Here is a 15,142-nt window from a genome sequence, read left to right as displayed (position 1 = left end):
TGGTAGGATCCATACCACGATCATTGACCGTCCTCTTTGTGGATAGCAGATCGCATCGAGATCGTGCGGCTGCTCTATTGTAGGCCTTACGTAGACAAGAACGACTGTAGCCACGTGCTAACAATCTAGTTTGAAGGTTGTACGCTTCCTGTTTAAAAAGAGTATCATCTGAACAGTTCCTGCGTAGTCACAGGTATTGTCCATACGGGATCGACTTTTTTAGTACTGTGGGGTGAAAGCTATCCGCATGGAGCACTGTGTTTCCTGTGGTGCTTTTTCGAAACAGAGTACTGGAAATCTTACCCTCGGGGGTATGTCTCAACTGGACGTCCAAAAACGTCATTTGTTTGTGATCACAGGTCATGGTAAACTTTAAGTTGTGTTTGTTCTGATTGATACAGTCAAAGAATTTTAGCAACATTTCCTCAGGGCCCTCCCAGATGAGGAGGACGTCATCAATGTATTGTAGCCACAAAAATATGTGGCTCGTATACATGGTGAGGTCCCAGTCATCTAGGAGGGCTTTCTCCCACTCCCCCAGGTACAAGTTGGTGTAGGCCGGGGCACAGCAAGTGCCCATGGCCGCTCCCTGCACCTGGAGGTAGTGGGAGTTGTTGAAGAAGAAGTTGTGATGCAAGATATAGTCAAGCCCATCGATGATAAAGTCATTCAATGCTCCATCATATTTCTGGCTCTGCTGTAGGAGTGCCCGTACAGCTGCGATCTCCTTGTTATGGGGGATCCAGCTGTACAGGGCCTCAACGTCAATGGCTACCAAAAGCGAGTTCACAGGGAGGGTTATCTCATTGACTGACTGTAGCAGATGTATCATGTCCTTCAAAAAAGAAGGCATGCACAGGAGGAACGGTTGTAGGAAGGAGTTGATAACCTTTCTCAAGTTTTCAGATATTCCTCCATTTCCGGAGATGATTGGTCGCCCGGGAGGTTTTATCTGACATTTATGGATTTTGGGTAGGCTATAAAACGTAGCCACCCGTGGATGTTTAATCCTAATAAACTCATATTGGTCATTGGTAATAACCCCTCTTTCAAAGGCTGACTGAATCAAATCATAGAATTTGGTGTAGGAGGATTTTATATATGTTTTATACCACTCCCATTGTCTAGAATGCCTTGACACATACGTACGTAATCCTTATTATCCATCAGGACCACGTTGCCTCCCTTATCCGATGGTTTTATTGTAATTTTGGCATTGTTACATAGGGAATCGAAGTTTGTAAAATAAACTTTTTCAATTTTATACACTTTTGACTCAATACTTGTACTTTGCTGCCAAAAAACCCCACCTTGGGGGAACTTTTCTCTTTTTCCGATGTCATAAGCCTAGGCTAATGACCAGACAAGAAACAGGAAGTGGGCTGTATAAGGGATTTACTGGGAGAAAAAAATGTTTTACTATCCAAAGTTAAAACAACAAGGGCAGAAGATTTAATAGATGGAAAACTGAAAAAAATGACTGAAGGTCCACTTTAAACATTTTCTTACCCATCCAATACAGATGTAATAAGGGGTCGCACTTCTTCAAATACCGCACTTTGAGATTCTTGTGGCTTGAACACTCTGTAGGAAAAAAATAATTTCACAGTGTTGCTGAGCAAGGTGAATTTAGGGGTGTAAAGGAGTATACGGTTCACTGTTTAAGGTAGAACTAAAGGCAAAACTTTATTTTTTCACTTTGGATAGAGCAAGAGAGGGTTATAACCCCTGTCAGTTTTTTTTACTGCCATCTGTGTCCCATTTGGGAGGTTTCCATTCACTTCCTGTCCTATATCAGTATCAGAAAGTCCCTACAAAGTGAGGGAAATCCCTGGTAGTCACCAGGGTCACCAGAATTAGTGTCCCTTTTGGAGCTATTGTCCCCTCTACTCCTGCTTAGATGACCACTCAAAATTTGTGATTTTCTTTTACTTTCAATGAAAACAGTCACCAGGATAAATAGAGAGGGCAAATCTCCCTAACAAGGGCACAAACAGCAATGGAAACATAGCAGGTTTCTGAACTCTAAATAGAAAACTGGAGTTAGACTTACCGGTAACTCCTTTTCCAGTGGTCTTCCAGGACAGCCCTTGAGAGATGGAGTCCCTCCCATCGACCCAGGAAACACATTGCCAAACAGTTCAAAAGGCGGTCCCTCAGGTCCCTGGTCAGTCATTCACCAAGAACCGAAGGATGGAACTGTAAAAACATAACCATAACAGGTAATAGTGTTAGTACATTCACATAATCAAAAAAGGGTGGGATCGTGCTGTCCTGGAAGACCACTGGAAAAGGAGTTACCGGTAAGTCTAACTCCAGTTTTCCCCAGTTGTCTTCCAGGACAGCCCTTGAGAGGATCCCCAAGTACTCACCAGATTAGGGGGGGACCACGGCTTGGAGAACTTTTCTCCCAAAAACCTGATCTTGACTGGACATTAAGTCCAGTCGATAATGCCTTGTAAAGGTGGAAAAGCTTGACCACGAGGCTGCTTTACATATTTGCTCCGGGGTGGCACCAGCTCTTTCTGCCCAGGATGCTGATAATGCCCTTGTGGAGTGGGCTTTAATACCCCCAGGAGGATCTTTGTTTACTGTCTTATAGCCCTCTGCTATAGCTAGCCTAATCCACCTAGCTATGGTGACTTTTGAAGCTTTTTGCCCCTTACGTTGTCCGGAAAAAAGAACAAAAAGTGAATCTGAGATTCTGAATGGATTGGTTACCCTAAGATACTCTAGGATACACCTCCTCACATCTAATAAATGAAAACGCTTTTCTTCCTCGTTTGAAGCCTTCTGACAGAAAGAATGGAGGACAATATCTTGTGACCTATGGAAATTAGATGCCACCTTTGGTAAGAACCCAGGGTCTGTCTTTAGGATGACTCTGTCTTCCAGAATTTGGAGGAAGGGCTCTCTGACAGAGAGGGCTTGGATTTCACTAACTCTGCGTGCTGAAGTGATTGCCACAAGCAGTACTGTCTTGAGAATGACCAGTCTTAGAGAGGCCTCTGAGATAGGTTCAAAAGGTGACCCCAAAAATGCCTTTAGAACGACTGATAGATCCCAGGATGGGGCGATGTTAACTCCAACTGGTTTGCGTCTGGAGATTGCTTTACAGAACCTAGCAATGAAAGGATCTTCTTGCAACCTTTTCTCTAAGTATACACTTAAGGCCGCTATCTGGACCTTAATAGTACTAGGAGTTAGCCCTTTGTCTATCCCCTCCTGGAGAAACTGCAGGATATTTGCTATATCCATGTTTACCTCACCTCAGCTGTTCAACCAGCTGTTAAATTTTCTCCAGACCTTCCTGTAAGTGGCCTGAGTGACAGGTTTTCTACTCTGTAGCAGAGTCTGAATAACTCTGTCAGTCAGGCCCTTGCTCCTCAAAATTTCCTCCTCAGTAACCACGCTGAGAGGTTCAGCATGGATACTTGTGGATGAAAGAGAGGTCCCTGCGACAGAAGGTCTGGTCTGCAGGGAAGCCTCAGAGGAGGTTGGTCTGTTAACCGTAGCAAGGTTGTGAACCACGGTCTCTTGGGCCAAAACGGTGCCACTAAGATTAAACACGTTTCCTCTACTAGAAACTTCGCTAAAACCCTCGGGATGAGGTGAAGCGAAGGAAACGCATACGCTAAACTGAAGGTCCATGGGGTCTGTAAGGCGCCTAATGCCCAGGGCTGATCTTCTGGGTGTAGCGAGCAAAAATTTGGAACTTTTGCATTCTCCTTGTTTGCAAACAGGTCCACTACTGGATTTCCCCAGTAAGCTGCTATGTAGTTGAACACTTCCGGGTGTAGAGACCATTATTGATTCGACACTCGTTGTCGACTCAAGAAATCTGCAGTGTTGTTGAGCTCCCCTTTCAGGTGAACTGCAGAGATGGATGCCGGATTCTGCCCATTGAAACATGCGACTGGCCACCAGCATTAGTCCATGAATTCTGGTGCCCCCTTGCTTGTTTTTATAAGCTACAGCCGTCATATTGTCTGAACGGACCTGTAGATGATGACCTTGTATTGTATTCTGAAAGAATAACAGAGCCCTGAGGACAGCTGTTAGCTCCTTCCAATTGGACGAGAGGAGCTTCTCCTCTGCCGTCCACCTGCCTTGTGCCCAGACTGAGTTGAGGTGGGCTCCCCAGCCCCAGCTGCTCGCATCCGTAGTTAGTATGGATGTGACGGGAGAGATCCAGAGAACCCCTTTGTTCAAATTCTCTGACTCTTTCCACCACCAGAGGGAGCGCTTTACTCTGGAGGGGATTGAAATCTCTTCTTCCAGATCTCTGTTTTTTAATTGTTCCAACAGAAACCTCTGGAGGTTTCTTTGGTGGAACCTGGCCCATTGTACAGCTGGAATGGCTGCTGTCATCAGTCCTAAGACCGACATCACCTCCCTCACTGTACACTTGGCACTGCTTTGAAGAAAAGACATTTTCTGGCGCAGATTCAATATCTTTTCTTCCGGCAGGACTATCCTCTGCTCTACTGACAGGATCTTGTACCCCAAGTACAAAATTTCCTGTGTTGGGGTAGTCTTGGACTTTTTCAGACTGACTATCCACCCCAACTGCGTCAGGCTGAGCTGTGTCAACTCTAGGTCCCGACGAAGTTGTTTCTCCGAATGGGCCGTGAGGAGTAAGTCATCTAGATATGGAATAATCGTGACTGACTGTAGTCTTAACGGAACTAATGCCTCCCTTGGTAAAGATTCTCGGGGAGGACGACAGTCCGAAAGGAAGTGCTCTGCACTGGAAATGATAAACTTTGGTGTCTATCTGGATCGCCATCCGAAGAAATTTCTGGCATTCCTTCCTTATTGGGATATGCAGATAGGCATCCCTTAAATCCAAGGTAGCCATGAACACCTCTTTTTGGAGAAGATTCCTTATCGAGTAGATGGACTCCATCCGGAATTTTTTGTATCGGATGGAGCAGTTCAGAGGTCGGAGGTTCATGATTAGGCTGAACTTCCCGGACGGCTTTTTTACCACAAAAATGTGCGAGTAAAATCCGTCCCCCTGTTCCTTTTTTTTTTTTTCCCATAAAAGTTTTTGCGTGAACAAAGTGTTGTTACACAGATTTTACATACAATAGGTATTCAGACAACATAAACCTTATTAACATGACTTATCTCACTGAAGCATAGCGAGTCAGATATGTGTTTATCAGAAAGTTAAACAGATACAAAAAGGAACTAAACAGCCTCGAACTTGAGGTTTACCTCATCATCTGAGATCTGGACTTGTCTAGTACAGGAATGCCACTTTGATTATAGTTTCAAAATTAAGGGGCTAGCTAGAGAAGTGGCAGTGTGTATTTAGATATAAATCCGTTTGTTTATTCCTGAGCACGTATGGAAGTATTGGGTTTGTAAGGTGGGTATATCTGTATGGGGGGGTAGTCTCGTCAGTTTTTAAGATGTGAGGGGTAAATGGCAATTTATACCCATGAGTTGGAATTGTCATGGGGATAGATATGTGATTATTGTCGTCTGGTCGGTTGGGGTAAAGATGTGGAAAGGGGAAAAGACGTAGAGGTGAGTGGGAATGAGGGATAGAGCGGAAGACAAGCACGGGGAAGGGAAGGAGGGTTCAGGGGCATCCCCTCCCCGGTCTCCACCGAGCTTCAAGGGTATGAAGGTTTTCGTGGGAAGATCCCTGTCTGAAGGGGTTTCCCCCCGGGATCCGCATTAGGGCGGGAGTGGTAGAATCAGCGGGTCTTGTTGAGTAAATATGTTTCTCAGAGGTGTTATTTGGAGTATCTCAGTCAGTCATTGGAGGAATCGGGACGGTTTGGCCCCATGATGGAGGTATATCTCTCTGTGGTGCAGAAGTGGGTCCAACAGGCCCATGTTCGGGAGTATTTTGATGGTGAATCTTTTGCAATGTGAATTAGTTCCTCCATTTCAGCCACTTTGCCCACACGGGAAAACCATTCAGATATAGTTGGGGTAAGGGGGGATCCCCAGTGGGCTGAGATGCATAATTTGGTTGCATTGATCATATGTACCCCCAGAGATTTTCTGTATGTGTGGGCTGAAGTGGAGGAATGGTGGAGAATAAGCCTAGCTGGAGTATAGTCCAGAGGGTATGTGGTTACGTGAGAGGTAATGTCATGTACCTGTATCCAGAAAGTCTGGAGAAGTGGGCAGGACCACCAGATGTATAAAAATGTACCTGTTTCATTAGAGCATCTCCAACATTTGTTTGACGTCTCTGGATTAAATTTATTTAGTAATTCAGGTGTACAGTACCACCGGGAAAGGGTTTTGTAATTATTCTCTTGTGTCGTGACATTGAGGGAGCCTTTGTGTGCTATTGTGAAAATTCGTTCCCAGTTTTCTTCTGTTAGGTCTATTTGAAGTTCTCTTTCCCAAACCTGGCAAGCTTTGGTGTCTTTAGGGGAAGTCAAGGCGTAAAGCATAGAGTGGGTGTTTGCAATCAAATGTTGTTGCGGTGTGATTTGGGAGCATAAATTTTCAAATGGGGTTAAATCTCTGGATAGAGATGTGTTTCGGTTTATTGTTGTGAGAAAATGACGAATCTGGAAGTAATTCCATAGCGGGGGAGGTTCGCCCCCTGCATTTGTTGGGAGTGAAGTGCGGTTTAGAAATTTGCCATCCTTAAAGAAGTGTTGGGCTGACATGTCTTTGTGTGGCCAAGTATCTTTGAGGAAATTGTTGGACATCCCCGGGGTAAAGGCTGGGTTAAGTCGAATAGGTGTAAGGGGCCCCGGATTAGAGGAAATTTTGAATTTCTTACATACCTCTCTGAAGCTACTGAGGGTGGCTTCTATTAGGGGATGTTCTTTTAGGGTTCTAGGAATGTGGCAAGGGAGAATCCAGGGGGTGCTTCTGATGGACAAGTGGGAAAAAGAGCCTTCTAGTCTCACCCAATCTTTAACCCCCTCGTGTACTGACCACTTTACAATTCATCCCAGATGGCATGCTCGGGAGTAGTTTTGCAAATCTGGTAGACCAATACCCCCTTTAGTTTTGGGTTTCGAGAGTTGGGCGAAGCTTATCCTTGAGCGCTTGTGTTTCCATAGAAACTTCAGGGATTGTTGTTTAATTGTTTGAAAGAAAGCTGCGGGAAGTTTGATGGGGATTGTTTGTAGCAGATATAGGATACGATGGAGCACATTCATCTTCAGGATGGCCGCACGACCGAACCATGAGAAATGGGGTTTATCCCATCTGCTTAGGTCATCTGAGATTGTGCGAATCAACGGGGTGAAGTTTTTTGTGTATAGATCCGATAGGTGAGTGGTCAATTGGATTCCCAAATATGTGATGGCGTTCTGTTTCCATACGAAGGGAAAATTATTTTGGCATTGGGAGACTAGGTCTTTCGGGAGAGATATGTTGAGGGCATGGGATTTTAAGAAGTTAATCTTTAGGTTGGATATTTGTCGGAATAGGTCAAAATCTCTGAGCAGGTTTGGGATTGAGGTCAGTGGATCACTTAAAAATACCAGGATGTCATCGGCGAAGGCCGCTATTTTATATGTATGTCCTGCAATGGGTATGCCTTTAATGTTCTCGTTCGACCGTAGGCAGTGTAGTAGGGGTTCTAGGGTTAAAATAAAAAGGATAGGGGATAGTGGGCATCCTTGCCTCGTTCCATTCCGGATGGAGAAGGCGTCTGACAGGTGGTCGTTGACTTTGACTTTTGCTGTTGGTGTGGTGTATAGGGACATAATTAGGTTGAACATTCGGTTCTGTAGACCTAAGTGGCGTAAAACCGCCCCCAGGTAGTCCCAAGCCAGCCTGTCAAACGCCTTCTCAGCATCCAAGGATAGAAAGAAGCCTCTTTGTTTTTGGGAGGTTAGCCAATGGTTTAAGTTAATTGCCTTGATGGTGTTGTCCCTGGCCTCTCTGCCAGGAACAAATCCAACCTGGTCTTTCCCTATTATTGCGGGAAGGAGGGGAAGGAGCCGGTTTGCTAGAATTTTGGCAAATAATTTGAGATCTACATTAAGTAGGGAGATAGGTCTGTAACTGGTGACTGAAGTGGCGTCCTTCCTCTCCTTCGGTATGACCGTGATATGCGCTTCTAGTAATCTGTGGAAAGGTAATGTTGTGGAGGTTAGGGAATTAAATGCCTTCAGAAACGGGGCTGAGAGTATATCTGCAAATGTCTTGTAATAAAGTGCTGAAAAGCCGTCTGGGCCTGGGCTTTTGCCTGTTTTTAGTTGTTTAATCGCTCTCTTGAGTTCATCCTCGGATATGGGGTTGTCTAAATCGCGGGCATCTTCCCGGGGTATGGGTTTGGGGCTGAACTTTTTGAGAAAGTCTGTGATAAGGGCTTTTCTAGGGGTTTGGCCTACAGTTGCTTCGGGTTGCTGGGGTATATTATAAAGTTCTGTGTAGTAGCGTTCAAATTGAGATGCTATGTCTGCTAAATTCGAGCTCGAATTGCCTAAGGGGTCTTTTATGGTGTGGATGTTAGTGCTAGCTTTCTTAGTTTGGATAGCTCTGGCTAAGAGTCTCCCGGATTTGTTTCCCTGTTCATAAAATAGCTTTTGATTTAGCATAAATTTGCGTCGGGTTTTGTGGTTGAGGACTTCTAGGAGAAGTTTCCTAGTTTGTGTAAGTTCTAGATATGTGTCTTGTGTCTGTGACTGCTTGTGGAGTAATTCTAGTCTCTTTATTTTGTTAGTTAGTTCCCGTATAGTTGTCTGTTGTGCTTTTTTCCGATTGGCCTTAAGTGTGAGAAATTCCCCTCGGATGACACACTTGTGTGCCTCCCAGAGGGTGAGGGGTGCTGTTTCGGAGTTGTCATTTTCCCTGAAGTAGTTACCTAGGCTAGTGCGGATGTGATTGGTATCAATTTCTGAAGTGAGGAGAGATGGGTCTAGACGCCATATCTTCGTGACCATGTTTCTTTCCGGGAAAGTTAGGGAGAGGGTTATCGGGTGGTGATCTGAAAGGATTAGGGGTTCAATGGTAGCAGATTTTAGGAAGGGAAGATCTTTTTGGGAGAGAAAGAGGCAGTCTAGCCTGGAATACCTGTTATGAGGTGCGGAGAAAAAAGAGTCATCTTTTTCATTCGGGTGTAGGGTACGCCATGTGTCGTGTAGAAGGAGTTCCTGTATTTGTATCTTAATTTGTCTCAGTGCTCTGTAAGGCAGGGTGGAGGACCCCGATGAGGAGTCTTGGATGGGCTGAAGTGTCCCATTAAAATCGCCCCCAAGGATTGTAATCCCCGATTGAAAGCCTGCGAGGGTAGTTGCAATAGAGCGGAAGAAACTGACCTGGGCAGTATTGGGGCTGTATATATTTGCTAAAGTGACCGTCCAATTATGGATGACTCCCTTTAGAAATAAATAGCGGCCCTCTGGATCTACGAGGGAATCTGTCAGTTGCCACGGGAGGTTTTTAAGGAGCAAAATCGAGACCCCCTTCGTTTTGGCTAGTGAGTTAGTGGCATGGAAGGATGTAGGGTACATACGGCTTGCGAGTTTAGGGGTGTTATTCATGCGGAAGTGAGTTTCTTGCAGAAACACCACATCTGCTTTCAATTTACTCATCATGTTGAGGATTTGGCTTCGCTTCTCAGGGATATTTAACCCTTTAACATTTTGTGAGACCACTTTGAGAGTGTTGTGTGGTGGACTAGAATGTAGGGGAACCATGGTATTTGGGTATTACCCGGTTGCTGGATTAGTCACGAGGCGGGGCTGCCTTTTACAAATGTGACCAGTGTGGGTAGGTTTATTCTGTGGAGAATTATACGCCCTTGATAGGTTTTTAATCGTTACAGTGGGGAATGCTACGGTGGAGACCAGGGGAGGCGAAACCCAGGTAAAGAGAAGGGGGAGGGGAAAGAGGGTATGGGAAAGGGGGGGGTTGAGAGAAAGAAGAGAGGAAGTTAGTCAAGTGGGGGTGTTTAGCGAGGAGTAAGATGTACTTACCGGAGGTAGGGGTAGTCCAGCTACCTTATCCTGTTAGGGGTTGAAACGTCCGGTGTGGGTCAACTAGGATAGTCACTGTCCTGTTGTATGGAGGAGTGGAAAGTGTCCGGAGGTAGGTTTGTAGGATGTCCAGTCCGTGGGAGGTCGTCATAAGTCTATTCAACTTGTGTGGAGGGAGCCTGCTTTTATAGCAAGGGAAAAAGACATGGTGAAAGATCTCAGATTGATGTTGTGGTATCATTAACAGTCAACATTATAGACAATTGAAACACTAAACTTTAGACTATGTACCGAGAGAGTATCTCGCTATGCTAATAAACTCGGGGAAGTCGCCACTCTGAGAGCAAGTAAAAAGGCACAGGAAGAGTTGTATGATTAGACCATCTATAAACATATCCTAATAATAATAATGATACTAATAACAATAATAATAATTATAATGAGTCGGACTTAGTGCAATATGTGACCTCGTACTTGGTTATGGGGATTTGTGAGGGCGTGAGGTAGAGCAACTTCAAGAAGGTTAGCTCGCTATAAATTAGAGGGGTAATTTGGCTACGGGTGGGGGAAGGAGTATGGACTCATTGATGTTTAGGTATATGAACTGGTCGAGATATGGTCTGATCAGCGGGATAAGACAAAACCTCACCTCAAGTGGTTGCGTTTCCCAAGAGTGGCCCATAGCTGTTCATGGTAGTAACCATCAATGAGTTAGGTATATAGCGGCATTTTATGGGTATTCAGTTGTCAGTACAAAACTCAGCGGTTTTAGCCCTAGAGTTGCTAGTTCAAAAGAACCTGTCCACCATTAGGAAGCTCGTCTCACATGGAAGTCCCTGGTACGGGTACAGCAAGTAGGGGTGCGCTGTTCAAGGACCTTTTCCATGCGGGACGAGCCCCCCCCTTTCCCGATATGCATAGCAAGTAATTTAGCAAAAGTATATTCAAAAGCATGAAATACAAGTAAGGAGAAAAGGAAAAATAAATAAATAAAGAACTCTATATATAAATCGGAGCACAGTGGAGTACCGTAAGTTAAGCGTCTAGCTTATACTTGTCTCGGGTGCTCAGTCCATCTCATTGGTGTAGCATCTTTGGTCTGAAGAAGGTACCTGGGTGTGTGGGGGGGGGGTGGGGAGGGTAGGGAAGGGGAGGGAAGGGGGGGAGAGGAGAGGAAAGGGAGAAAGGGGACCCAAGGGGTACTGTTAACTGCAGCGGAGGACGTCATGTGGACGATGGGGATCTATCCCAGGCTGTCAATCATAGGCTTAATATAGGCTGATGGTTAAATAAGGGAATTGGTGGATCGCATGGTAGCCAGTTATTCGATCAGTTAATGTTCCACTGGTGATGGATTCGGCTGAAATTATGCTTCTTAGAGGTATACTTTGGCTTCTGTTGGGGTCTGTGGAAGAGGGTTATCTCTCTAAGGAGGATGTTCTGTTGTTGAGCTTATATGGAGGGAGAAAGCATGGGATCTTCAGGGGTTTCTACACTTGTAGAAATGCAATAGTGTCCATTTGTATATGGAGGGGCAGGTCCGAGTCGAGTGTTAAATAGCCCATTGCAGAATGAATTTGAGGCGCCGGTCATTTTGTTGTCCTGTCCTGGTTCAATGGCGCTGGGGCTTGGCGTGGGGTGGCGACCTGAAAAAGACGGCAACTCCGAGCATGAGTTGTATTGTTCTCAAGTACTTGGAAGGGAGTCATTAAGACTGATCTGGCCTGGCCCGCCTGTGGGCCGGGGATGCTGTTGGGCTTTGTCCGTCTCTATCTCGCTGATCTCTTTGAGGAAGTGATCTTGGAGAGGATGATCTGCGCCTTCTGATGTGGAATTCATCTCTTACCGGAATAGCTTCCATGGAATTGGTTCTTTGGGGCTGGGGGGTACGAAAGACTCTATACCAGTCTGGGAGTTCGATGAATGGTATCTGTAGTGTATTGCAGAACCCCCCGAGATCTTCCGGGACTTTCAGATTGGCAGTGCGTCCAGCATTTGATGCGGATAGGCAAAAGGGAAATTTCCAGCGATATTGGATCCCCTTATGGCGTAACAGGTCGAGCAGCGGGCGCAGGTCTCTTCTGTTTTGCAGGGTTATGGGGGACAGATCTTGGAAAATCTTGATTTCTGCTCCCTGGTACAGCAAGCTACGGCGCTCCCTAGCTCTTCTCAAGATGTCTTCCTTCAATCTGAAATTTATTAGGCAACATATCACATCCCTGGGAGGATCTGTGTCTCTGCCTCTGGGTTTAAGAGCTCTGTGTAGACGCTCATATTCGATGGGGGTCTCAGGGGGTCTACCCAGCAAATCGTTGAAGATCTGAATTGTAGCCTGTGTTATGTGATTCTGCTCAACGGATTCGGGCATACCTCTTACCCGTAGATTATGGCGGCGTCCGCGGTTGTCCAGATCTGAGTGTTGTAGCTATTGTAAGGCGGCATCATGGCGGGTTGTGGTTGTTTCCAAGTCATCAATCCTCATATGCATCAATTGAATATCTCTCCTGAGATCTGTAAAAGCAGCAGCAAAAGATTCTTTGATGTCTGCTGCTACCGATCTGAGATCACTCATGTTAAGTGGTCGGGTGGCAGACGGGCTCTCCGTGCGCTGGGAGCTTCTCCTGGCAGGGCTGAGGCTGGAGGAGCGTGCTCCGGAGTAGGCCGGAGTTGAAGCCGGGGCCTCGTGTAATCGCGGCCGGAATATTTCCGGAATATTGTGACCGGAGAGCAGGTCTGTGCCTCTAGGGGATTTGGACGGGACTGTGATGTTTGTCCTTCGGTTTCCCCATGTTAGCTGTGGTGAAGGGCTCCTTTAGTCAGCTAGCAGGACCTCCGTGGGACAGAGCGAGGAGTTCAGGCAGCCATTCCTGTTCGGCACCAAGCCACGCCCCCCCCTGTTCCTGAATAGGGACTGGTGTCAATACCTCTTGATCCACCATTTCCCCTATTAACAGAGGTAAGGCCTTGGCCTTTTCTGAGTGCCTTGGAAGCTTTGTCACAAGAAACTTTGAGGGTGGATCGCTGTGAAACTCCAGCGCATACCCTCTTTTTATAATGTTCAAGACAAACTCGTTTAAGGTTATCTTTTCCCACTGTGGGAGAAAATTCACTAACCTTCCTCCCACCAGGACCCTGATGTCACTGGGATTTAGGGTTTGCATTGGGGCGGTTAAAAAGTATGCCCCCTTTCCCTTTCCCTTTTTGTCCTGTCCAGTGCTTTTTGGGTTTGAACTCCTTCTCTGATTTGGAGGGTTCCTTTGAGGGACGAAAAAATTTTCTTTGAAAATTTTTCTTTTTAATAGGAAAGGTTTTCTTTTTATCCGCCGTTCTTTCCAAGGCGGTATCTAGTTCAGGCCCGGAGACTAGGTCTCCTGTAAAGGGGACACTGCACAAGTGTGTTTTAGACGCCGTGTCTCCCCCCAAGTTTTCATCCAGACTGACCTCCTGGCTGCGACAGAAAGCGCAGCTGTTTTAGCCGTAAATTTTATGGCATCAGTGGAAGCGTCAGAGATGAAACTTGTCGCCTTAAAAAGCATAGGGAAGGTTTTTAAGAGCTCCCCCCTAGGCGTGCCCGCCTGCCTTTAGATGCTCTTCTAGTTGGGCTAACCAGAACTCCAGATTCCTGGCAACACAAGAAGTGGCCAGAGCTGGTTTTAAACCTGCCATAGAAAAATCCCAGGCCCTTTTTAAGACTATATCTGTTTTCCTGTCCATTGGGTCCTTTAAATGACCCATATCCTCAAAAGCAAGGTCAGACTGTTTTGAGACTTTGGACAGAGGGGCGTCTAGTTTAGGATTTTTATTCCAGACTGCCTCTGGGCTCTCATCAAAGGGGAATCTCCTTTTAAGGGAATTTGGGAAGAAGACCTTTTTATCTGGCTCGGCCCATTCCTTGCGGACAAGGTCAGAAAGCACACTATGTATAGGGAATACCTTAGCTTTCTTTTTCCCCAGAGCCTCATACATTTTATCATGTCTGGTCAATTGAGTTTCTTCCTCATCAATTTTCAGCGTATCATAAATAGCGCTCAACAGCTCGTCTACATCCTCCAGAGACAGCTTGTATTTTGCGGCTTTGTTAGCTACAGCCTGATCCTCATCTGAGTCTGCGTCAGAGGATTCAGGGCTAACTAACACGGGGCAATGCTCCCTGACTGTACGGGGCTCCCCAGAACTGGGTGTTGTAAGGCATGGTGAAGAGGAAATCGCAGCTGCTCTACTGGTGGAAGCAGACGTGCCTACATCTGCGATTAACTCGCCGAGAGATTTAAAGGTTGATGCCATCTCATCCTTAAAGGAGCCAAGGAATTTCACCAAGGGAGAGTCTGCCTCTGTTTTAAGTAAGCCTGCAATACACTGCTTGCATAAGGCTTTGTTAGAGCCTGAGGACAACTTATTTCCACAATTAGGGCATTTTTTGCGGCCTGACTTGTCTTCCCTTGGAGCTTCCTCACCCTAAAATAAAGAATTAACTATTTTAGCATCAGAGAACCTTTTTAACTCTCACTAAAAGCACCTGTGCTGCAACCACCACTGCATACACCCGGGACTGTGAGGTGACCACCACCATGGGGTACTACAAATCCCAGCCTTACAACAAAACCCCAGAAAAAACCACAGTAAGGGCTTGCCCAGCAGCCTACCTGGGTTTGGCTAGTGCCTGCATCCACCGGAGTGTCCTGGGAAGTAGCCTCCATGGTCCCCCTCACGAGCTCCGGGTCCCACCGCTAGTCCAGTATAGCTGGACGCTGGTTGGGACTTGTAGGCCTCAGCGTGGGCTTTCCCCTCCTCCAGGATGATGCGGTTCCGCCGGAAATGACGCTCGGCGTCTCCGACCCCCTCCGCTATTGCAGCAAGGAGCTGTGATGGAAGAATCCATCTGTCACTGCTCCTGGGGGGAACCTGCACCAACCTGCCCCTGGCACACCTCGGCACTGGAAAGAGGGGGGTAACGGGTCTGCTCCTGTCAGCTGGATGGTACCCGAGCCCCAAGCATTTTAAGGTAGGACTAAATTGGAGCCGCTGGATAGGACCCGGTCCCCCTGTGCGGCTCCGCTCCCCTCAGGCAGCCCCTGAGAGATAGAGTCCTTCTCCTGGTTCCTGGCAACATGTTCCTCCGACGGAGGAAACACAAATGACTGACCAGGGACCTGAGGGACCGCCTTTTGAACTGTTTGGCAATGTGTTTCCTGGGTCGATGGGAGGGACTCCATCTCTCAAGGGCT

At 46.5% G+C, this 15,142-nt stretch overlaps 1 protein-coding gene across 3 annotated transcripts in view; it reads right to left on the bottom strand.

The window, feature by feature from the left end:
- KIF25 (kinesin family member 25) overlaps positions 1–15,142 on the bottom strand; it is a 161,928-nt gene that overhangs the window by 76,198 nt on the left and 70,588 nt on the right. For all 3 annotated transcript variants that reach the window (XR_012243938.1, XM_073627535.1, XM_073627536.1), the window contains one exon: positions 1,510–1,584. Coding sequence is in view for 2 of the 3 variants with exons in the window: in XM_073627535.1 (XP_073483636.1) it covers positions 1,510–1,584 (75 nt within the window). In the remaining variant the exon portion in view is untranslated. The remainder of the gene's footprint in view (positions 1–1,509; positions 1,585–15,142) is intronic.

The sequence above is a fragment of the Aquarana catesbeiana genome, linkage group LG04 (genome assembly GCF_042186555.1).
Source record: "Aquarana catesbeiana isolate 2022-GZ linkage group LG04, ASM4218655v1, whole genome shotgun sequence".
In the NCBI taxonomy this organism is placed as follows: Eukaryota; Metazoa; Chordata; class Amphibia; order Anura; family Ranidae; genus Aquarana; species Aquarana catesbeiana.
The sequence above is the reverse complement of the archived record's forward strand: the minus strand, read 5'-3'. Positions and strand labels throughout refer to the sequence as shown.